The sequence below is a fragment of the Pristiophorus japonicus genome, chromosome 2 (assembly GCF_044704955.1).
Source record: "Pristiophorus japonicus isolate sPriJap1 chromosome 2, sPriJap1.hap1, whole genome shotgun sequence".
Lineage (NCBI taxonomy): Eukaryota > Metazoa > Chordata > Chondrichthyes > Pristiophoridae > Pristiophorus > Pristiophorus japonicus.
In genome coordinates this window covers 228,640,875-228,665,358 of record NC_091978.1, presented here as the reverse complement: position 1 = coordinate 228,665,358, position 24,484 = coordinate 228,640,875, and the positions used below count along the sequence as shown (strand labels likewise).

The 24,484-nt window shown below is 43.9% G+C and overlaps 1 protein-coding gene across 1 annotated transcript in view; it reads right to left on the bottom strand.

Annotated features, from left to right (window-relative positions):
- Nucleotides 1-24,484, bottom strand: part of LOC139229933 (transmembrane protein 144-like) — a 124,631-nt gene that overhangs the window by 52,921 nt on the left and 47,226 nt on the right. The window contains exon 6 of the mRNA XM_070861583.1: nt 6,694-6,790. Within this exon, the coding sequence (XP_070717684.1) occupies nt 6,694-6,790 (97 nt within the window). The remainder of the gene's footprint in view (nt 1-6,693; nt 6,791-24,484) is intronic.

The window sequence follows — 24,484 nt, the reverse complement described above, 5'->3', positions numbered from 1 at the left end:
CCGGGATGGCTGGACTGACATATGAAGGAAGACTGGGCTTATATTCACTGGAATTTAGAAGATTGAGAGGGGATCTCCTAGAAGCATATGAAATTCTGATTGGATTGGACTGATTAGATGCAGGAAGAATGTTCCCGATGATGGGGAAGTCCGGAACCAGGGGACATAGTCTTAGGATAAGGGGTAGGCCATTCAGGACTGAGATGAGGAGAAACTTCTTCACTCAGAGAGTTGTTAACCTGTGGAATTCCCAACCGCAGGGAGTTGTTGATGCCAGTTCTTTGGATATATTCAAGAGGGAGTTAGATATGGCCCTTATGGCTAAAGTGATCAAGGGGTATGGAGAGAAAGCAGGAAAGGGGTACTGAGGGAATGATCAGCCATGATCTTATTGAATGGTGGTGCTGGCTCGAAGGGCCGAATGGCCTATTCCTGCACCTATTTTCTATGTTTCTATGTTTCTATGATCATGGCTGATCATGCAACTTCAGTACCCCTTTCCTGCTTTCAACTGAGTGAAGAAGTTTCTCCTCATCTCGGTCCTAAATGGCTTCGCCCTTATCCTTAGACTGTGACCCCTGCTTCTGGACTTCCCCAAAATCGGGAACATTCTTCCTGCATCTAACCTGTCCAACCCTGTCAGAATTTTATATGTTTGAAACATAGAAACATAGAAACATAGAAACATAGCAAATATGTGCAGGAGTAGGCCATTCGGCCCTTCGAGCCTGCACCACCATTCAATAAGACCATGGCTGATCATTCCCTCAGTACTCCTTTCCTGCTTTCTCTCCATACCCCTTGATCCCCTTAGCCGTAAGGGCCATATCTAACTCCCTCTTGAATATATCCAATGAACTGGCATCAACAACTCTCTGCGGCAGGGAATTCCACAGGTTAACAACTCTCTGAGTGAAAAAGTTTCTCCTCATCTCAGTCCTAAATGGCCTACCCCTTATCCTAAGGCTATGTCCCCTGGTTCTGGACTTCCCCAACATCGGGAACATTCTTCCCTCATCTAACCTGTCCAGTCCTGTCAGGATCTTATATGTTTCTACGAGATCCCCTCTCATCCTTCTAAACTCCATTGAATAAAGGCCCAGTTGATGCAGTCTTTCTTCATATGTCAGTCCTGCCATCCCAGGAATCAGTCTGGTGAACCTTCGCTGCACTCCCTCAAGCAAAAATGTCCTTCCTCAGATTAGGATACCAAAACTGTACACAATATTCCAGCTGAGGCCCCGCCAAGGCCCTGTTCAACTGCAGTAAGACCTCCCTGCTTCTATACTCAAATTCTCTTGCTATGAAGGCCAACATACCATTTGCCTTCTTCACTGCCTGCTGTACCTGCATGCCAAATTTCAATGACTGATGTACCATGACACCCAGGTCTCGGTGCAGCTCCCCTTTTCCTAATCTGTCACCATTCAGATAATATTCTGCCTTCCTGTTTTTGCCACTAAAGTGGATAACCTCACATTTATCTACATTGTACTGCATCTGCCATGCATTTGCCCACTCACCTAACCTGTCCAAGTCACCCTGCAGCCTCTTAGCATCCTCCTCACAGCTCACACTGCCAACCAGCTTAGTGTCATCTGCAAACTTGGAGATATTACATTCAATTCCTTTGTTTGAATCATTAATATATATTGTAAATAGCTGGGGTCTCAGCATTGAACCTTGCGGTACCCCACTAGTCACTGCCTGCCGTTCTGAAAAAGGACCCGTTTATTCCTACTCTTTGCTTTCTATCTGCCAACCGGTTCTCTATCCACGTCAATACATTACCCTCAATACCATGTGCTTTAATTTTGCACACTAATCTATGTGGAACCTTGTCAAAAGCCTTTGGAAAGTCCAAATACATCACATCCACTGGTTCTCCCTTGTCCACTCTACTAGTTATATCCTCAAAAAATTCTAGAAGATTTGTCAAGCATGATTCCCCTTTCATAAATCCATGCTGACTTGGACTGATCCTACATAAGAACATAAGAACATAAGAATAAGGAGCAGGAGTAGGCCATCTAGCCCCTCGAGCCTGCTCCTCCATTCAATAAGATCATGGCTGATCTGGCCGTGGACTCAGCTCCACTTACCCGCCCGCTCCCCGTAACCCTTAATTCCCTTATTGGTTAAAAATCTATCTATCTGTGACTTGAATACATTCAATGAGCTAGCCTTACTGCTTCCTTGGGCAGAGAATTCCACAGATTTACAACCCTACGGGAGAAGAAATTCCTTCTCAACTCGGTTTTAAATTGGCTCCCAATTGAGGCTGTGCCCCCTAGTTCTAGTCTCCCCGACCAGTGGAAACAACCTCTCCACCTCTATCTTGACTATCCCTTTCATTATTTTAAATGTTTCTATAAGATCACCCCTCATCCTTCTGAACTCCAACGAGTAAAGACTCAGTCTACTCAATCTATCATCATAAGGTAACCCCCTCATCTCCGGAATCAGCCTAGTGAATCGTCTCTGTACCCCCTCCAAAGCCAGTATATCCTTCCTTAAGTAAGGTGACCAAAACTGCACGCAGTACTCCAGGTGCGGCATTACCAATACCCTATACAGTTGCAGAAGGACCTCCCTGCTTTTGTACTCCATCCCTCTCGCAATGAAGGCCAACATTCCATTCACCTTCCTGATTACCTGCTGCACCTGCAAACTAACTTTTTGGGACTGTCACTGCTTTCCAAATGTGCTGCTATTGCATCTTTAATAATTGATTCCAACATTTTCCCCACTATTGATGTCAGGCTAACCGGTCTATAATTCCCTATTTTCTCTCTCCCTCCTTTTTTAAAAAGTGGGATTACATTAATACCCTCCAATCCATAGGAACTGATCCAGAGTCTATAGAATGTTGGAAAATGACCACCAATGCATCCACTATTTCTAGGGCCACTTCCTTAAGTACTCTGGGATGCAGATTATCAGGCCCTGGGGATTTATCGGTCTTCAATACCATCAATTTCCCTAACACAATTTCCTGACTAATAAGGATTTCCTTCAATTCCTCCTTCTCGCTAGACCCTTGGTCCCCTAGTATTTCTGGAAGGTTATTTGAGTCTTCATTAGTGAAGACAGAACCAAAGTATCTGTTCAATTGGTCTGCCATTTCTTTGATCTCCATTATAAATTCATCTGATTCTGACTGCAAGGGACCTACATTTGTCTTCACTAATCTTTTTCTCTTCATATATCTATAGAAGCTTTTGCAGTCAGTTTTTATGTTCCCTGCAAGCTTGCTCTCATACTCTATTTTCCCCATCCTAATTAAACCCTTTGTCCTCCTCTGCTGAATTCTAAATTTCTCCCAGTCCTCAGGTTTGCTGCTTTTTCTGGCCAATTTACATGCCTCTTCCTTGGATTTAACACTATCCCTAATTTCCCTTGTTAGCCACGGTTGAGCCACCTTCCGCATTTTATTTTTACGCCAGACAGGGATGTACAATTGTTGAAGTTCATCCATCTGATTTTTAAATGTCTGCCATTGCCTATCAACTGTCAACCCTTTAAGTATCATTCGTTAGTCTATCCTAGCCAATTCATGTCTCATACCATCTAAGTTACCTTTCTTTAAGTTCAGGACCCTAGTCTCTGAATTAACTGTGTCACTCTCCATCTTAATGAAGAATTCTACCATATTATGGCCACTCTTCCCCAAGGGGAACAACAAGATTGCTAATTAATCCTCTCTCAATACACAACACCCAGTCTAGGATGGCCAGCTCTCTAGTTGGTTCCTCGACATATTGGTGTAGAAAACCATCCCTTTTGCACTCCAGGAAATCCTCCTCCACCATATTGCTACCAGTTTGGTTAGCCCAATCTATATGTAGATTAAAGTCACCCATGATAACTGCTGTACCTTTATTGCATGCATCCCTCATTTCCTTTTTGATGCCATCCCCAACCTCACTACGACTGTTTGATAGTCTGACACACTGCCTCCTGATACATTGCTCCTCTGACATGTTGAGGTAAGAGCGTTGCTGCCGGTAAACCTATGGGAGGTAAGGCCTCTTGTCCAGACGTCTACGGGCACTCCTAATTTATGGCCGTCATGGCCAACAGCCCTTCTATCTTAATGCTGCCTAACAAGAGCATGTAGAAGGCAATGTTGGTGAGCTAGTAATCCCCCCCATTAAATTGTTAAACTCAAATTGATATGAGCCTGTAATGTCAGATAAATTTGCTGCTGCCAAGTCACAGGTTGACGCACCGTGCTCTGTTGAAATATTGCACTCAATGTGAGCTCCGATTAATGTTCTTCCTCCTCCCTTTAAATAGCCTGCAGGTATCAACTATGGAAGGTGGGACCGCCTGGTTTCTCCGGCGTGATTAGGGGCGGAGGCTAAATGAGGCGGCCACACCTATTTTTGCGAGCGGGATTCGAGTGGGTCATTGCATGAGGACTGACTTCATAATCTGACTGAAAGTCATCATCATAATCAGTCCCTCGGAATCGAGGAAGACTTTCTTCCACTCTTAGAATGAGTCCTTAGGTAGCTGAACAGTCCAATATGAGAGCCACAGTCCCTGCCACAGGTGGGACAGACAGTCGTTGAGGGTAGGGGAGGGTGGGGCAGGTTTGCCGCACGTTCTTTCCGCTGCCTGCGCTTGTCTTCTGCATGCAATCGGCAACGAGACTCGAGGCGCTTAGCGCTCTCCCGGATGCACTTCCTCCACTTAGGGCGGTCTTTGGCCAGGGATTCCCAGGTGTCGCTGGGGATGTTGTACTTTATCAGGGAGGCTTTGAAGGTTTCCTTGTGATGTTTCCTCTGTCCACCTTTGGCTCATTTGCCATGAAGGAATTCTGAGCAGAGTGCTTGTTTTGGGAGTCTTGTGTCTGGCATGTGGACAATGTGGCCTGCCCAGAGGAGCTGATTAAGTGTGGTCAGTGCTTCAATGCTGGAGATGTTGGCCTGGACGAGGACACTGATGGTGCGTCTGTCCTCCTCGCAGATTTGTAGGATCTTGTGGAGGCATCTTTGGTGGTATTTCTCCAGCGACTTAAGGTGCCTACTGTACATGGTCCATGTCTCTGAGCCATACAGAAGGGCGGGTATTACTACAGCCCTGTAGACCATGAGCTTGGTGGTAGATTTGAGGGCCTGGTCTTCGAACACTCTTTTCCTCAGGCGGCCGAAGGCTGCGCTGGCACACTGGAGGCAGTGTTGAATCTCCTCATCAATGTCCGTTTTTGTTGAAAGTCACTGGAAGTACATAGCGAGGCAGTAGCGTTTTGTGCCGCCGCTAAACCGGAAACAAATTTCCCGGCGGGGCGCTGCAAGCTAGGCAGCAATTCAAGATGCATTACCGCCCCTCCAGGGCGCTGCACTACCAAATGTCTCCCCCTTTTCTTTAATAGGACAGTTTCGCTACATTTCTTAAGGTGAAAATAATTTGTGATATTTTGTAGTAATGAGGAAACTTCTGAGAATCTTAACCAGAACACAGATAACCAACCCTGTGATTGAAGGGGATCATTATCAAAGTATTATGCAAGAGGCAGAAAATGAAAGAAGTATTTTACTGGATTGTTTGCTTTTACTTAAAGAAAGCTTGAAGAACAGGATGCATTAATTCCCAGTGGTTTGTTTCTGGATCTTTTATGTACTATTATTTATTGTACTTCTTAATTTTTTACCCAATATCTCTGATCTTGTAAATTGTTCAGTGGAAATAAATTTGATCAGTAATTTTAGCCTGTACTAGTCAGATTCTGAGAGCGATACTTTGCACATTTTGGTTCTCGAGGAAACATATTAAGAATGTTATGTGAATTTTAGTGTACAATATTACTGATGAATGGAACAGTTGTTGGCTGATTCACCCCTGCTCAAGGGGAGAACCTGATTACCATTGAGAAATGGGGGGATATTTTTGTCTTCAACTTCTGGGCAACAAACTGGCAGACTGGATTGCCCAGCCATTGCAGAACCCAACCAATTCTCATTCCATTGGGTGGGTTTTAGAATGGGTGGGCGGTCCGCTTTGTTAAATTACTGTCCAGGTTGTGAAGATGAACATTTACCCTGTGATATTTTAAAGGGGGTAAATGGATTTGATGTACAGATCATCCAAGGTCCAATTGAATGGCAAAATAGGCTTGAGGGGCTGAATAGCCTATTCCTGTTCCTATGTTCCCATGAGCAGGGATTCCCTACTCCAGGTGTTCCCACTTACCTGGCTCATTCAGAATCCAGTATATCTCTGGAGGCCAATACATCAAGTGAGTTGAGGTGTACTGACCTCCAGATGGGCAAATGGATAGGGTCCAGCCCAGCGAAGCAAACCCTAAGGAAAAGGGGCATTTAAAAAAAAAAATAATCTTGGCCTCCATATACATCTGGCCAAGAGGAAAGTGGCTGGGGGATGTCGAGGACACTGGGAAAATTCCCCCCCCTCCCCCCCCCTCCATGAATGGAGGGTGGGCATCAGATTTTTCAGCCACTTGGAGCAGGTTAGTGGCAGAGATGTGGCCTTTCGTAATGCTTATCCACTCCTGCTTTATACAAACTAGATGTGCACTCACTGGAGGGCACCAACGGGGCATTTTCCTGGTATAACTGCCGGTATTGCTTCCTGAGGAAATTCAGGGCCTATATACATTGTTGTTTCTTTAGTACACAAAATTCACTTAACATGCTGCTAAGGTACACTTTTGTCCATTTGCCAAACCTGTAAGGCTTCCATTTCCTTGTCCTGTATTAAGGGGGATTTCTCTTCTGGCGTCGGTTCTTTATTCTCAGTTTTCACAAAAATAAGAATCCCAGCACTGAAATGAGTTAGAATAGCTGGAATGAAACCTGTAATTAGGCTCCTGGAATAATTTTGGCTCGGATTTTGCGGTAAGAATAATGGTGAGGCTATCAGCGCTCATAGTTATTAAGGAGTAAATCGGACAGCAACTTCCGGTGACCGCACACACGCAATTAAGCACAGAAATCGGAAAGCTGCAATCCAGGTTGCCCTGCTCCTCCAGAAGTTTCGCTTTAACAGTATGTCACTGAGAGACTCAGCATTCAAATACATGAAGTGCCTGAGGTTGTGGTACTAACCCACTAAACGCACAGAAAAAGTTGGGGCTTGTTCATTCAAGAGTATGTGAATTTTTAACGGCGTGATCAGTCTTAATTGATGCCTCTCTGGCACTGAAAATTAACTTTTACAGATTTTAATTATTGTTAGGCATTTAAATAAAAAAAATGTATTGTTTTACTTTTACTTTCTGTCTCTTTAATCTCTCATTCCCATCTTTCTTTCCTTCTCTTTGTATCACTTTCTGTATAAGATTTGGTATTGAACTAAATATTCTAGCTTACACTTCGTGGTTCAGACTCTGGGTGCCTCAGTAAGGATTCTTCAATCTGATTGGTTAAGGAGATACACACTTGCTTGCACTGCTCACACAGGTCCCAGATCCCCTGTAGAAGGCGCAGTACTAAAATGCCTTTCTAATCACCACAGGTTGCAGCGCAAAGGGCCAGAGAAAGTCTTTGGGCAAGTGTAAGTATAATGAACGGCTGACACTGTTCGTTTGCCACTGACCGCAAAATCCGGGCCTTTATCTTTCAATAGTAGTAGCAATCATACATTTTTGGTTCCAAATATGTCCTAGTTTGATATATGTTACTTTTAAAACTAACTATATCATCAGACCTTTAAATGGGTTTCCAATCTACTCACTCCTGTTTGCCTACACAACAGTCACTGCAGGCTATGACCTGCTTTGAAACTTTTATTAGAGATGTGATGAAGATACCAATTAAATTAAAGTCTTTCTTTTACTATCATGAGTAACATTTTTCTAATATTGATAGCTCTGGTGTTTTTTAACTTTACTTTAGGGGTATTTGGATAAGAGATCCCCTTGAGTGGATATATTTTTATCTCCTTTTCTTCATTTTTCCTACATTACAACAGTGACTGCACTTCAAAATACTTCATTGGCTATAAAGCACGTGGCATCCTGAGGTCATGAAAGACGCGATATAAATGCAAATCTTTCTTTCACCAGAAAACATGATGGGTAAATCCAGGAGGTGTCAGACTTTCACCTCTGCTCTTCCCCCTCAACCCACTACATTGGGAGGAAAATTTATTTTAAATGAATAAAAACTTACAAATACACTAACACTGCATGTGCGGTCATATACGTACAATGATGGACAGGAAAAGGCATGTTCCGTCAATTGTCATACCTTATGCTAGTGAAAAATCTTGGAAAATCAATGAACTGTGTTACCCAGCAGGCTGATCCATGTACACAGCTGTCAGTCCTCAAGGCAAAAGCTCAGGTAAGGTGGCCTTAAAACTCTGACACACACAGTCTAATGGCTAACTCCAAGGTGGCAATAACACAAGATCTGGGATAGGTTGCCTGCCCACACACTCAGCTATTGCATGGTTCGGTGGAGGAAAATAAAACTAATTTTCAAAGGGATGAGAGGAAAAGAAAAAACTAGCAACACAGGATAATAATTAACTCCTAATTACCAAAAATATTGATCATACCAAAGATATGATTATATCAAGTGTAACATAGCATGGAAACCTGGGAAAGAAGAGCTGATCACAGGCACAGCAGACTGGTATATTCTGATGCACGGTGTTAGAACAACATTGATCAGCGAGAGGGCAAGGATACTCAATCTTCAGATTTCTGCATGACAAGTCTGAAAATTATTAACATAGCCAGAGGTTGTGCTAAGCTAACAGAACGTACAAAGCCCAATACCTAGGAAGTTATTTTTTCCTCGAACAAATTTATGGTTTGCAGTTTTTAGTTGAATAAACTAATGCACTAATTAGCAAAGTAAAAGTCCATGGGATTAAAGGGACGGTGGCAGAATAGATACGAAATCGGCTAAGGGACAGAAAGCAGAGAGTAGTGGTGAATGATGTTTTTCAGACTGGAGGGAAGTACACAGTGGTGTTCCTCAGGATAGTAACATAAGGGAATAGTAACAGACTTCAGAAGGACATCAACAGACTGGTGAAATGGGCAGACACATGGCAATGTGAGTTGATACATTTTGGTAGGAAGAATAAGAAGAGACAATATGAACTAAATGGTACAATTTTAAAGGATGTGCAGCAGCAGAGAGACCTGGGGATCAAATGGTACACAATCTCTGAAGATGGCAGGATAAGTTGAGAAGTTTGTTGAAAATGCAAATGGGATTCTTAGCTTTATTAATAGGGGCATAGAGTACAAAAGCAGGGAAGTTTTGCTGAACCTTTATAAAACACTGGTTAGCCCTCAGCTGGAGTACTGGGTACCACACTTTAGGAAGGATGTCAAGGCCTTGGAGAGGGTACAGAAGAGATTTACTAGAATGGTACCAGGGATGAGGGACTTTAGTTATGTGGAGAGACTGAAGAGACTGCTGTTCTCCTTAAAGCAGAGAAGGTTAAGATGAGATTTGATAGAGGTGCTGAAAATCATGAATGGTTTTGATAGAGTAAATAAAGGGCAACTGTTTCCAACGGCAGGAGGTTGGTAACCAGAGGACACATATTTAAGGTGATTGGCAAAACAACCAAAGGGGACATAACTGAAGTGCTTTCAAAGATTTGTGTAGATGCACACCCAGGTCTTTCTGTTTCTGCACCCCCTTTAAAATAGTACCATTTAGTTCAAATTGCCTTTCCTCTTTCTTCCTACCACAATGTGTCACTTCACGCTTCTCTGTGTTAAATTTCATCTGCCATGTGTCTTCCCTTTACATCAGTCTATGTCCTCCTGAAGTCTGTTACATAGAAACATAGAAACATAGAAAATAGGTGGAGGAGCAAACCATTCGGCCCTTCGAGCCTGTACCATCATTCAATATGATCATTCAATTAGATGCAGTATAATGTGGATAAATGTGAGGTTATCCACTTTGGGGGCAAAAACACGAAGGCAGAATATTATCTGAATGGCGGCAGATTAGGAAAAGGGGAGCTGCAACGAGATCTGGGTGTCATGGTTCATCAGTCATTGAAAGTTGGCATGCAGGTACAGGCAGTAAAGAATGCAAATGGTATGTTGGCCTTCATAGCTCGGGGATTTGAGTATAAGAGCAGAGAGGTCTAACTGCAGTTGTACAGGGCCTTGGTGAGGCATCACCTGGAATATTGTGTTCAGTTTTGGTCTCCTATTCTGAGGAAGGACATTCTTGATATTGAGGGAGTGCAGCGAAGGTTCACTAGACTGATTCCCAGGATGGCTGGACTGACATATGAGGAGAGACTGGATCGACTGGGGCTGTATTCACTGGAGTTTAGAAGAATGAGAGGAGATCTCATAGAAACATATAAAATTCTGACAGGATTGGATCGGTTAGATGCAGGAAGAATATTCCCGATGTTGGGGAAGTCCAGAACCAGAAGACTGAGATGAGGAGAAACTTCTTCACTCAGAGAGTTGTTAACCAGTGGAATTCTCTATCGCAGAGAGTTGTTGATGCCAGTTCATTGGATATATTCAAGAGGGAGTTAGATATGGCCCTTACGGCTAAAGGGATCAAGGGGAATGAAGAGAAAGCAGGAAAGGGTGAATGATCAGCCATGACCTTATTGAATGGTGGTGCAGGCTCGAAGGGCTGAATGACCTACTTCTGCACCTATTTTCTATGTTTCTATGGCTGATCATGCAACTTCAGTAGCCTGCTCCTGCCTTCTCTCCATACCCCACTAGTCACTGCCTGCCATTCTGAAAATAACCCGTTTATTCCCACTCTTTGCTTCCTGTCTGCCAACCAGTTCTCTAGTCACATCAATACATTACCCCCAATACCATGTGCTTTAATTTTGCACACTAATCTCTTATGTGGGACCTTGTCAAAAGCCTTTTGAAAGTCCAAATGCACCACATCCACTGGTTCTCCCTTATCCACTCTACTAGCTACATCCTCAAAAAATTCTAGAAGGTTTTTCAAGCATGATTTTCCTTTCATAAATCCATGCTGACTTGGACTGATCTTGTCACTGCTTTCCAAATGTGCTGCTATTACATCTTTAATAATTGATTCCAACATTTCCCCCACTACCGATATCAGGCTAAAGGCCTATAATTCCCTGTTTTCTCTCTCCCTCCTTTTTTAAAGAGTGAGGTTACATTAGCTACCCTCCAATCCATAGAAACTGATCCAGAGTCTATGGAATGTTGGAAAATGACCACCAATGCATCCACTATTTCCAGGGCCACTTCCTTAAGTACTCTGGGATGCAGACTATCAGGCCCTGGGGATTTATTGGTCTTCAATACCATCAATTTCCCTAACACCATTTCCTGACTAATAAGGATTTCCCTCAGTTCCCTCAGTTCCTCCTTCTCACTAGACCCTCGGTCCCCTAGTATTTTCGGGAGGTTATTCGTGTCTTTGTTAGTGAAGACAGAACCAAAGTATTTGTTCAATTGGTCTGCCGTTTCCTTGTTCCCCATTATGAATTAACCTGATTCTGACTGCAAGATACCTACATTTGTTTTCACTAATCTTTTTCTCTTCACAAATCTATAGAAGCTTTTGCAGTCAGTTTTTAATGTTCCCTGCAAGCTTCCTCTCATACTCTATTTTTCCCCTCCTAATTAAACCCTTTGTCCTCCTCTGCTAACTTCTAAATTCCTCCCAGGTTTGCTGCTTTTTCTGGCCAATTTATATGCCTCTTCCTTGGTTTTAACACTATCCCTAATTTCCCTTGTTAGCCATGGTTGAGCTACCTTCCCCATTTTATTTTTACGCCAGAAGGGATGTAGAATTGTTGTCGTTCATCCATGTGATCTTTAAATGTCTGCCATTGCCTATCTACCGTCAACCCTTTAAATATCATTCGCCAGTCTATCCTAGCCAATTCACGTCTCATACCATCAAAGTTATCTTTCCTTAAGTTCAGGACCCTCGTCTCTGAATTAACTGTGTCACTCTCCATCTTAATGAAGAATTCTACCATATTATGGTCACTCTTCCCCAAGGGGTCTCACACAACAAGATTGCTAATTAATCCTCTCTCATTACACATCACCCAGTCTAGGATGGCCTGCTCTCTAGTTGGTTCCTCAACATATTGGTCTAGAAAACCATCCCTAATACACTCCAGGAAATTCTCCTCCACAGTATTGCTACCAGTTTGGTTAGCCCAATCTATATATAGATTAAAGTCACCCATGATAACTGCTGTATCTTTATTCCTAATTTCCTGTTTGATGCCATCCCCAACCTCACTATTACTGTTTGGTGGTCTGTACACAACTCCCACTAACATTTTCTGCCATTTGGTATTTCGCAGCTCTATCCATATAGATTCCTCATCATCCTTACTATTGTGTTAATCTCTTCTTTAACCAGTAACGCTACACCACCCCCTTTTGCTTTCTATCCTTCCTGAATATTGAATACCCCTGGATGTTGAGTTCCCAGCCTTGATCACCCTGGAGCCATGGCTCCGTAATCCCAATTACATCATATCTGTTAACAGCTATCTGCGCAGTTAATTCATCCACCTTAATACGAATGCTCCTTGCATTGAGACTCAGAGCCTTCAGGCTTGTTTTTTTAACACTCTTTGTCCTTTTAGAATTATGTTGTAATGTGGTCCTTTTTGATTTTTGCTCCTGATTTCTCTGCCCTCCACTCTTACTTTTCTCCTTCCTACCTCGTTACTATCCTCCTCATTGTAACATTTTTGAGTTTCTTGTCATCTGCAAACTTTGAAATTATGCCCTATATACCCAAGTCCAGGTCATTAATATATATCTAATACTACCCTGTATACTACCCTCCAATCTGAAAAATAACCGTTTACCACCACTCTCTTTTCTGTCCCTTAGTCAATTTTTTATCCATGGCGCCACTGCCCCTTTAATCCCATAGGCTTTAATTTTGTTAACAAGCCTATTATGTGGTACTTTGTCAAACACCATTTGAAAGTCCATATACACAACATCAACCGCACGACCCTCAGCAACACTCTCCGTTATTTCATCAAAGAACTCAATCAAGTTAGTCAAACATGATTTGCCTTTAATAAATTTGTACTGACTTTCATTTATTAGCCCAGACCTTTCTAAATTCCAATTAATTTCATCCCAGATTGTTGTCTTTAAAAGTTCCCCACACTTCAGGCCTGTAGTTGCCGGGTTTATCCCTCTCCCTTTTTTAAACAAGGCTATAACATCTGCAATTCTCCAGTTCTCTGACACTACCACATTATCCAAGCAAACTTGGAAGATTGTGGCGAGAGCATCCACAATTTCCACCCTTACTTCCCTCAGTAACCTATGATGCATCTCATCCGGACTGGATGACTTTTCTACTTTGAGGTCTGTCAACTTTTTAAATACCTCCTCTTTATCTATTTTTATCCTATCCAATATCACTACTGCCTCCTCCTTTATTGCTACATTGGCAGCATCCTCTTCTCTAGTGATGATAGATGCAAAGTACTCATTTAATACCTCACCCATGTCCTCTGCCTCCACAAGAAGATCTCCGTTTTGGTCCCTAATTGCCCCATCCTTCACTTGATTATCCTTTTGCTATTTATGTGCTTATAAAAGACTATTGAGATCCCTTTCATGTTAGCTGCTAATCTAATCTCATATTTCCTCTTTGCCCCTTTTATTCCTTTTTTTAGATCTCCATACTTTCCATATTCAGCTTGGTTCTCTTCTGTATTATGAACCTTACAATTAATGACTTGGCTTTGGGTGTACAGAGCACAATTCAAAAATTTGCAGATTACACACAACTTGGAAGTATAGTGAACAGTGAGGAGGATAGTGATAGACGTCAAGGGGACATAGGCAGGTTGGTGAAATGGACGGACATGTGGCAGATTAAATTTAATGCAGAAAAGTGCAAAATGATACATTTTGGTAGGAGAGGCAATATAAACTAAAGGGTGTAATTTTAAAGGGGCTGCATGGACAGAGAGACATGGGGTATATGTGCACAAATTGAGAAGTAAAAGTAGGGGAACATCTAGGCAATAATGACAATAATATAATACACTTCAAGATGATAATTGAGAAGTACATAAGTATGATGAAAACCAGGCTAATAGATTGGAAAAAAGCTGATTTTGAGGGGCTGAGAATAGAACTGGAGAAAATAAAATGGGCAACAATATTGGCAAACAACAATGTAGAACAGCCATGGGAAACATTTAAAATGGTGTTCAACAGAGTGCAGGAACAATATATTCCGCTAAAACGAAAGAATAAACTAAACACTAAAGAGATTCCATGGATGAATAAAACCATAGGGAACAATGGAGGGTAAGGAAAGAGGCATACATTAAGTACATTGGGGCCGAAATTCAGGCCCGCCAGAAAGCTGGCGCACCTAACTTTTTCTAGATGTTTTTAATCTTTGGATCCGACGAGGTGGACTCTTGATCCATTTTCAACTCTTTGGCAATTTATTTGGAGCGGACAGGAATTCGGTCATAATGGGGGCGGGAGTGCAGCCGTAAGTCCGGATGAGGGGCGGAAGTGAGAGTGGGACAGAGTCTTTGTCGTTGTCACTCAGCAGTGGAGCGGTGGTGACGTCAGTGTGTGTGTGCGTCACCACGTCTCTCCTCTCATTTAAAGGGGAGAGAAGCAGTGATTTTTTAGGTTCGGCCACTGGGCCACCAGGGAGGGTTTCGACCAGGCCAACGGCCTGCCACCCAAGAGGGGGTGCAATGGCGGAGCATGCTCGCAGGGCTAGATGGCCTACTCCTGTTCCTAATTCTTATGTTCTTATGTTCTTATGCTGCCTGTTGGCGGCCCGGCCAAACCCAGGGCATAATTGTCCGGCCGATCGGGAAGTCAGTCGGCAAAAAAAAAACATGGCGGTCGCGGCAGTGCACCCTCCCCTTGAAGGGCTGCCGTGTTGCCATGGCTCACACACACAAAACAAGATGCACCGACAGAAAAAGCTGTCGGGGGCACCGCGCGGCAGATCGTGGATTTTTTCAGGTAAATTTTGCACGGGGTGGGATGGAGGTGCAGGAGATTGACGGAGTGCGCTTTGATGACACACTTGGGACGGTCGGCAGCAGTGGGGCAGAAGTGGGGACAGCCAGAAAAATCCCCGAGGTGAATTTGGATCGTGACAGCCAATTTCCAGTTGTCAGGCAGTCAGCAAGGCGGCGGCCACTCGATTCTGCCGCATGGCCACCACAAAACAGCGGTAAGGGGCCTTATCTGGACCCTGAATTTTGGCCCAATAGACTGCAGGGGAGTTTATGATAATGAAGAATACAAAGAGATTAGTAGAGAAGTCAAAAAAATAATAAAAAAGGCAAAGAGGAACTATGAAATTAAATTATCAAGGAACATAAAACAAAATAGAAAAATATTTTTCAGACACATTAATAAAAAAAGAAGGTTGGGATGGGAATAAAACTATTAACAGATAAACAGGATAATGCCACAGATAAAGATAGAGAGATGGCAGAAATATTAAAATAATTATTTTGCTTCAGTATTTACCAGGGAGCTAGAACAACTGGAAATGACATTGGATGATGAGATTAGTTATGAGATAAGTGCATTTAAAATAAAAAGAGGGGATATATTAAATAAACAAATCAAACTCAAAGAGGATAAAGTCTCTGGTCCGGATGGATTGCATCTATATATTTTAAAAGAATCTAAGGAAGAGATAGCAGAGGCATTACTACATGTATTTAATAATTCGTTAGAAAAAGGTGTAGTGCCAGAGGACTGGCAGATAGCTAATGTAATACCTATATTTAAGAAGCGGTTAAGAAAGCAAATGGCATGTTGGCCTTCATAGCAAGGGGATTTGAGTACAGGGACAGGGAGGTGTTGCTACAGTTGTACAGGGCATTGGTGAGGCCACACCTGGAGTATTGTGTACAGTTTTGGTCTCCTAACCTGAGGAAGGACATTCTTGCTATTGAGGGAGTGCAGCGAAGGTTCACCAGACTGATTCCTGGGATGGCGGGACTGACCTATCAAGAAAGACTGGATCAACTGGGCTTGTATTCACTGGAGTTCAGAAGAATGAGAGGGGACCTCATAGAAACATTTAAAATTCTGACGGGGTTAGACAGGTTAGATGCAGGAAGAATGTTCCCAATGTTGGGGAAGTCCAGAACCAGAGGTCACAGTCTAAGGATAAGGGGTAAGCCATTTAGGACCGAGATGCGGAGGAACTTCTTCACCCAGAGTGGTGAACCTGTGGAATTCTCTACCACAGAAAGTTGTTGAGGCCAATTCACTAAATATATTCAAAAAGGAGTTAGATGAGGTCCTTACTACTAGGGGGATCAAGGGGTATGGCGAGAAAGCAGGAATGGGGTACTGAAGTTGAATGTTCAGCCATGAACTCATTGAATGGTGGTGCAGGCTAGAAGGGCCGAATGGCCTACTCCTGCACCTATTTTCTATGTTTCTATGTTTCTATGTCCAGGGAATCATAGACCAGTCAGCTTAACATTAGTGATGGAAAAAATAGTGGAATCCCTAATAAAGGAGAAAATAGAAGAACATCCTGCAACCAAAAATATAGTCGTGAACAGTCCGCATGGATTTCAAAAGGGAAAGTCTTGCTTGACCAACCGCATTGAATTTTTTGAGGAGGTAACAGAGAGTAGACAATGGTAAAGCAGTAGATGTAATTTACCTAGATTTTCAAAAGGCCTTCGATAAGGTACCCCATAATAGACATGAACAAGGTCAGAGAATGCACAGTCAGGGGACAAGTAGCAGAATGGATAGCTAGCTGGCTTCAAGACAGAAAGCAGAGAGTTTTTAAAAATATGTTCCTGGGAAGTGGGCATCGCTGGCAAGGCCTGCATTTATTGCCCATCCCTAATTGCCCTTGAGAAAATGATGGTGAGCCACCTTCTTGAACCGCTGCAGTCCGTGTGGTGAAGGTAATCCCACAGTGTTGTGAGGGAGGGAGAGCCAGGATTTTGACCCAGCGACGATGAAGGAATGGCTATATACTTCCAAATCAGGATGGTGTGTGACTTGGAGAGGAACGTGGAAGTGGTGATGTTCCCAAGTGCCTGCATCCATTGTCCTTCTAGATGGTAGAGGTCACGGGTTTGGAAGGTGCAGCTGAAGAAGCATTGGTAAAGTTGCTTGTAGATAATACACACTGCAGCCACAGTGCGCCGGTAGTGGACGGGGTGCCAATCAAGCAGGTTGCTTTGTCCTAGATGGGGTTGAGTTTCTTGAGTGTTATTGGAGCTGCACTCATTCAGGCAAGTGGAAAGTATTCCATCACACCTCTGACTTCTGCCTTGCAGATGGTGGAAAGGCTTTGGGGAATCAGGTGAGGCACCTGCCACAGAATATCCAGCCTCTGATCTGCTCTTGTTGCTACATTATTTATGTGGTTGGTCCAGTTAAGTTTCTGGTCAATGGTGACCCCCAGGATGTTGATGGTGGGGGATTTGGGTTAGGGTTAGTACCCAGATGGTAATTCTGTTGAATGTCAAGGGATGGTGGTTAAACTCTCTCTTGTTGGAGATAGTCATTGCCTAGCACTTGTGTGGCACGAATGTTACTTGCCAGTTATCAGCTCAAGCCTGAATGTCATCCAGGTCTTGCTGCATGCGGGTATGGACTGCTCCATTATCTGAGGAGTTGCGAATGGCACTGAACACTGTACAATCATCAGCGAGTATCCCCACTACTGACCTTCTGATGGAGGGAAGATCATTGATTAAGCAACTGATGATGGTTGGGCATAGGACATTACCCCGAGGAACTCCTGCAGTTATGTCTTGGGGCTGTGATGATTGACTTCCAACCACCACAATCATTTTCCTCAGTGCTAGGTATGACTTCAGCTACTGGAGAGTTTTCCCCTTGATTCTCATTGACTTCAGTTTTACTAGGGCTCCTTGATGTCATACTCTGTCAAATGCTGCCTTGGTGTCAAGGGCAGTCACTCTCACCTCCCCACTGGAATTCAACTTTTTTGTCCATGTTTGGACCAAGGCTGTTATGAGGTCTGGAGCCGAGTGGTCCCCGTGAAACCCAAACTGCACATCGGGGTAAAAGGTTGCAGATTTATTTCTATAGGTATAAAATTGAAAAGTAGGGAAGTTATGCTAAATCTGTGTCAAACCTTGGTTAGACCACACTTAAGAGTACTGAGTGCAGTTCTGGTCGCCATATTCTAAAAAGGATATAGAGGCACTAGAGAGGGTCCAGAGAAGATTTACAAGGATGATACCAGAAATGCGAGGGTATACATATCAGGAAAGGATGAACAGGCTGGGTCTCTTTTCTCTTGAAAAACGAAAGCTGAGGGTTGACCTAATAGAGGTCTTTAAAATTATGAAAGGTTTTGATAGAGTGGATACAGAAAGAATGTTTCCATTTGTGGGGAGGAGTATAACTAGAGGTCATCTAGATAAGATAGTCACAAGAAATCCAATAGGGAATTCAGAAGAAACTTCTTCACTCAAAGAGCGGTGAGAATATGGAACTCGCTACCACAGGGAGTGGTTGAAGCAAATAGTATCGATGCATTTAAGGGGTGACTTGACAAGCATATAAAGAAGAAGGGTTATGCTGAAGATTTTGATGACGAAAGTCAAGAGGAGGCTTGAGTGGAGCATAATCGCCAGCAGGACCTGGTTGGGCCAAATGGGCTGTTTCTGTGCCGTATATCCTAAGTAATCCTATATAATTCTGGGCTTTATAAATAGAGGCATAGAGTACAAAAGCAAGGAAGTTATGATGAACCTTTATAAAGCACTGATTCAGCCTCAACTGGAGTATTGTGTCCAATTTTGGGCACCGCATTTTAGGAAGGATTTGAGGGCCTTAGAGAGGGTGCACAAAAGATTTACAAATTTGGTTCCGAGAATGACGGACTTTTGTTACGGGGAATAGACTGGAGATGTTCTCCTGAGAGCAGAGAAGGTTGAGTAGAGATTGGATAGAGTTGTTCAAAATCATGAGGGGGCTAGACAGTGTAGATAGAGATAAACTGTTCCCATTGGTGGAAGGGTCAAGAACCAGAGGATACAGATTTAAGGTGATTAGGAAAAGAACCAATGACAAGATGAAGAAACACAATTTTTATGATCTGGAATTCACTGCCTGAAAGTGTGGTGGAGACAGATTCAATCACGGCTTTCAAAATGGAATTGGATAAGTACCTGAAGGAAAAAAAAATTGTAGGGCTACGAGGAAAGGGCGGGGGAGTAGGACTAGCTGAAGTGCTCTTGCAGAGAGCTGGCATGGGCTTGAAGGGCTGAAACGCCTCTTTCTGTGCTGTAACCATTCTAATTATCATAAGCCTCCTTTCTCGGTCTCATTTTAACCTCTATCATTAGTCATCCAGGAAGCTATAGCTTTGAATGCTCTTTCTCTCCCTCTACTCTGTCTACTCTGCATCCAAACCATCTTCTCTTTGAAGGCCTCCCATTGTTCAATCTTGCTTACTAATTTTGGATTCTAATCCACCTGGGCCAAATCCCTTTTAAACTCACTGAAGTTAGCCCACCTCCAGTTAAGTATTTTTACGCTTGATTGTATCTTGTCCTTTTCCATAACTATTCCAAATCTGATGATATTATGATCTCTGTTCCCCAAATGCTCTCCCACTGAAACATGCTCCACTTGCTCCACTTCATTCCCCAGAACGAGATCCAGCACTCCTTCCTTCCTCGTTGTGCTGGAAACACACTGATCAAGAAAGTGCTCTTGTACACTCTCATGTATGTACATGCTGTTTGTAGCCACTAGATGGTGTCATTGTTGGAAGCCACTGAGCAGCTCTGGTATAAAAGGCCAGCCATTTTGTGAGTCAGGCACTTTGGGCCATAATAAAGCAGGAACAAGGTTGTACCTTGTTCAGTTAAACAGTACTCTGTTTGTACCTTTATTGCATACATAACATTTGGCGACAAGAACACAAGAACCTTTGTTTGCAAAATGAGCACGATTGGATTTTTAGAGCGATTCATGGAGGGAGAAGATTGGGCAGACTTTGTGAGCCGTTTGAAGCAGTACTTCGTGGCCAACAAAATGAAGGGGATTGACGATGCAGATCGGTGCTGGGCCGTGTTCCTCACTGTGTGCGGTTCAAAGATCTACGGTCTGATAAAGAATCTACTCATGCCCAGTGATCCAACAGAGAAAAGGTACGAGGAGTTGTGTACATTGGTATGGCAGCACCTCAAGCCAGACGACGGCATCATCATCTCGAGATACAGATTTTATATACACATTCGATCGGAGGGCCAGAGCACGGTGGAATTCGTTGCAGATCTCAGATGTCTAGCGGGAGCGTGCAAGGTCAGGATGGGGTTGGCAGACATGCTGTGGGACTTCTGTGTTAGCGGTATCAAGCACGAGGTGATCCTGCGCAAACTTCTGGCGGTGGAGGAGTTGGATTTAAAAAGTGTCATCCAGATCGCTCAATCATGTATGACGACGGACAGGAGTTTAAAGCAAATATGGTGAAGAACCGAACCTCGGCAAGTACTGTAAATGCGATTCATTTGGCATTTGGCAGAGCAGCACATGGCAGGGCCTATCCGGCTGTGTTCACGGATGATTTGGCGTTCGGCAAAGCGGCACATACAGTGCCTATCTGGCTGCGTTCGCGAAACCTGTGGCTGCCCAAAGTCTGCCAGCGGGAATGTATCCAACTTCTCTGTGTTGGCTTTGTGGGGGAAATCATCAGCATCAGCAGTGCCGATTTAAGCAATATAGTTGCAAAGGCTGTCTGAGAGTAGGGCATCTCCAGCGCAAGTGTCCGCAGATGAGCAAGCGTGCTACGACACACCATGTGGAGGATGAGAGTCAGACTAGCGCGGATCCGGATATGCAATCCGAGATGACAGAGGAGGAAGTGTATGGACTGTACTCTTTCATAATCAAGAGTAAACCAATTTTGATTAATATGAAGTTTAACAGGATACCGGTATCGATGGAACTGGAGACAGAGGCGAGTCAATCGATCATGAATGAGAGGGCATTTAATAAGCTGTGGGATATTAAGACTGTGAGGCCCAGGCTGCCATGTTAACGCCAAGGTGCACATGTACACCAAAGAACTGATAAAGCTGATTGGCAGTGCACAAATTAATGTGTCGTATACCGGTGCGATTCACGAATTACCACTGTGGATTGTTCCAGGCAATGGTCCAAAGCTGTTCGGCAGGAGCTGGTTGGAGAAAATCAGATGCGACTGGAACGACATAAAGGCGTTGTCGTCGGAGGAAGATACATGTGCCCAAGTATTGAGCAAGTTCCCCTCGCTGTTCGAACCAGGTATAGGTAACTTCACAGGAGTCAAGGTGCATATCCACGTGGACTCAGAAGCAAGACCCGTCCATCATAAAGCAGTGCCGTACATGATGAGGGAGAAGGTCAAAATTGAACTGGTTAGACTCCAGCGTGAAAGAATCATATCACTGGTCGAATTTAATGAATGGGCCAGCCCCATTGTTCCTGTGCTGAAAAGTGATGGCACAGTCAGAATCTGTGGAGACTACAAGGCTACAATCAATAAGGTTTCGAAACAAGGTCAGTACCCGTTACCAAAGGTTGATGACTTGTTTGCGATGCTAGCCGGAGGGAAGTCGTTCACAAAACTGGACTTGACGTTGGCCTATATGATGCAGGAGTTGGTCAAGACGTCGAAGAATCTTGCATGCATTAACACCGCACAAAGGTCTGTTTATTTACACAGGTGCCCGTTTGGAATTTGCTCGGCTGCAGCAATATTCCAGAGGAATATGGAAAATCTACTGAAGTCCATTCCCAGAACCGTCGTCTTCCAAGATGACATTCTGATCATCGGTCATGGCTCCAAGGAAGATCTGGACAACCTGGAAGAGGTTCTATTGCATTTGGACAGAGTGGGACTCAGACTTAAACGCTCGCAGTACGTCTTCATGGCACCGGAGGTCGAATTCCTCGGGAGGAAAATTGCCGCTGATGGCATCAGACCGACTGACGTAAAAACCAAGGCTATCAAGAATGCACCCAAACCGCAGAATGTGACGGAGCTGCATTTGTTCCTGAGTCTACTCAACTACTTTGGTAACTTCCTACTTAAATTGAGTCCCTTACTTGAACCACTGCACATGCTATTGAGAAAAGGCAACACCTGGGTGTGGGGCACATTGCAAAACAGAGCTTTCAGGAACGCCACCAATCTGCTTTGCTCGAACAAGCTGCTGGTACATTATGACCCATGTAAACGTTTAGTTTTGGCCTGTGACGCATTGTCATATGGAATTGGTTGTGTGTTACAACAAGCCAATGAGTTGGGGAAACTTCAACCTGTCGCGTATTCATCCGAAAGTTTGCCTAAAGCCGAAAGAGCCTACAATATGGTAGAAAAAGAAGCTTTAGAGTGTGTGTACAGTGTTAAAAAGATGCATCAATACCTGTTCGGTCTGAGGTTTGAGTTAGAGACCGATCACAAGCCGCTCATTTCATTGTTTTCCAAGAGCAAAGGTATCAATACCACGCTTCATCCCGCATCCAAAGATGGGCGCTGACATTATCTGCCTATAATTATGTCATTCACCACAGACCTGCCCACACTGGAAGTGGAAATTCCACAACCAGCAGATTTCATGTTAATCATGGATGCTTTTGAGACTGAATGTACCCCTGTCACAGCTCAACAAGTTAAGACCTGGACCAGCCAGAACCCAATATTATCGGTGGTAAAGGGTTGCATCCTCAAATGGGATTGGTCTGCCATACCTAAGCAAATGTGCGAGGAGGCCAAACCGTACATTCGTCGCAAGGACAAACTGTCTATTCAAGCAGATTGTATATTGTGGAGCAATCGAGTTGTAATGCCTAAAAAAGGGAGAGAGAAGTTTGTGCATGAGTTACACAGCACACATTCTGGTATAGTGATGATGAAGGCCATCGCCAGGTCCCACGTATGGTGGCCAGGAATTGATTCTGAGCTGGAAGCATGCGTACATCAGTGCAACACCTGCATGCAGCTCAGTAAAGCACCAGCGGAATCGCCGCTGAGACTGTGGTCATGGCCATCCAAACATTAGTCCAGGATCCATGTAGATTTTGCAAGTCCCTTCCTGGGCAAGATGTTTTTAGTGGTTGTGGATGCTTAGTGGTGGATAAAATGCAAAATTATGTCATCCAGTACATCCACGGCAACCATAGAGAATCTCAGTTTCATGTTCGTGACACATGGTTTGCCTGACATAGTGGTGAGCGACAATGGGCTGTGCTTCATTCACGAGTCAGGAGTTTCAGGAGTTTGTAAAACTTAACGGCATAAAACTTGTAAGGTCAGCACCATTAAAACCTGCGTCCAACGGGCAAGCAGAACATGCAGTACAAATTATCAAGCAAAGCATGAGGACAGTAACCGAAGGATCACGGCAGACCCGTTTGTCTTGCACACTGCTGAGTTACAGGACAAGACCCCACACACTCAGAGGGGTCTCGCCTGCTGAACTCATAATGAAAAAGGGTCTTAAGACCAAGTTATCTCTTGTACACCCAGATTTAAGTAATCATGTTGAATACAGAGTCAATAAGGGCACCATGATCGCGCAACTGTGTCACGCGAGATTTCTGTTAATGATCCTGTATATGTGTTGAATTATGGTTGGGTCCCAAATGGATCGCTGGTACAGTCATGACCAAGGAGAACAACAGATTATTTGTTATTAAGCTCAAACTTGCAGAAAACACATGGATCAAACAAAGCTGAGGCACACAGACGAGCCAGAGCAGTCCGGAATTCCCATCACGGACTTGTTCAATAAAAATGGACTTGCAATTCCTGACATGGCCACTGCCAACCTCAACAAGTCAGCCATCCAGCCATCAGCCAAAACAGACTCCACACCTTCACCCAAGGCCGGTGAGACCTATAAAGGCTCGTCGGAGGAGGAGTTCGGGCAGTCGAGCAGCGAGAGTCCGGGGTCGGTGAGGCCTATAAAGGCTCATCGGAGGAGGAGTTCGGGCAGTCAAGCAGCAAGAGTCCAGGATCGGAGAAGGCAAAAAGAAATGGAGAGAAATCAAAAGGTGACATCACAGCCAAGGTGGTAAGTGATTGGCTGGTGATTGGTGAGTAGTTTTTCTTTTCTTTTTATATCAGTAAGTAACTTTTTTAATATTGTTGTTGCCAATTTAAGTGTATCTAAGGGTTAAGTCATGGCAGGAGAGCTCAGACACATGTTATGCTCCTCCTATACTATGTGGGAAGTCAGGGACGCTTCCGGTGTCCCTGATGACTACGTGTGTGGGAAGTGTATTCAGCTGCAGCTCCTGACGGACCGCATTGCGGAACTAGAGCTGCGGGTGGATTCATTCTGGAGCATGCACGATGCTGAGAATGACGTGAATAGCATGTTTAGTGAGTTGGTCTTACCGCAGGTAAAGAGTCCACAGCCAGATAGGGAATGGAAGACCAACAGGAAGAGCACTGCAAGGAAGGCAGTGCAAGGGTCCCCTGCGGTCATCCCCCTGTAAAACAGATACACCGCTTTGGGTACT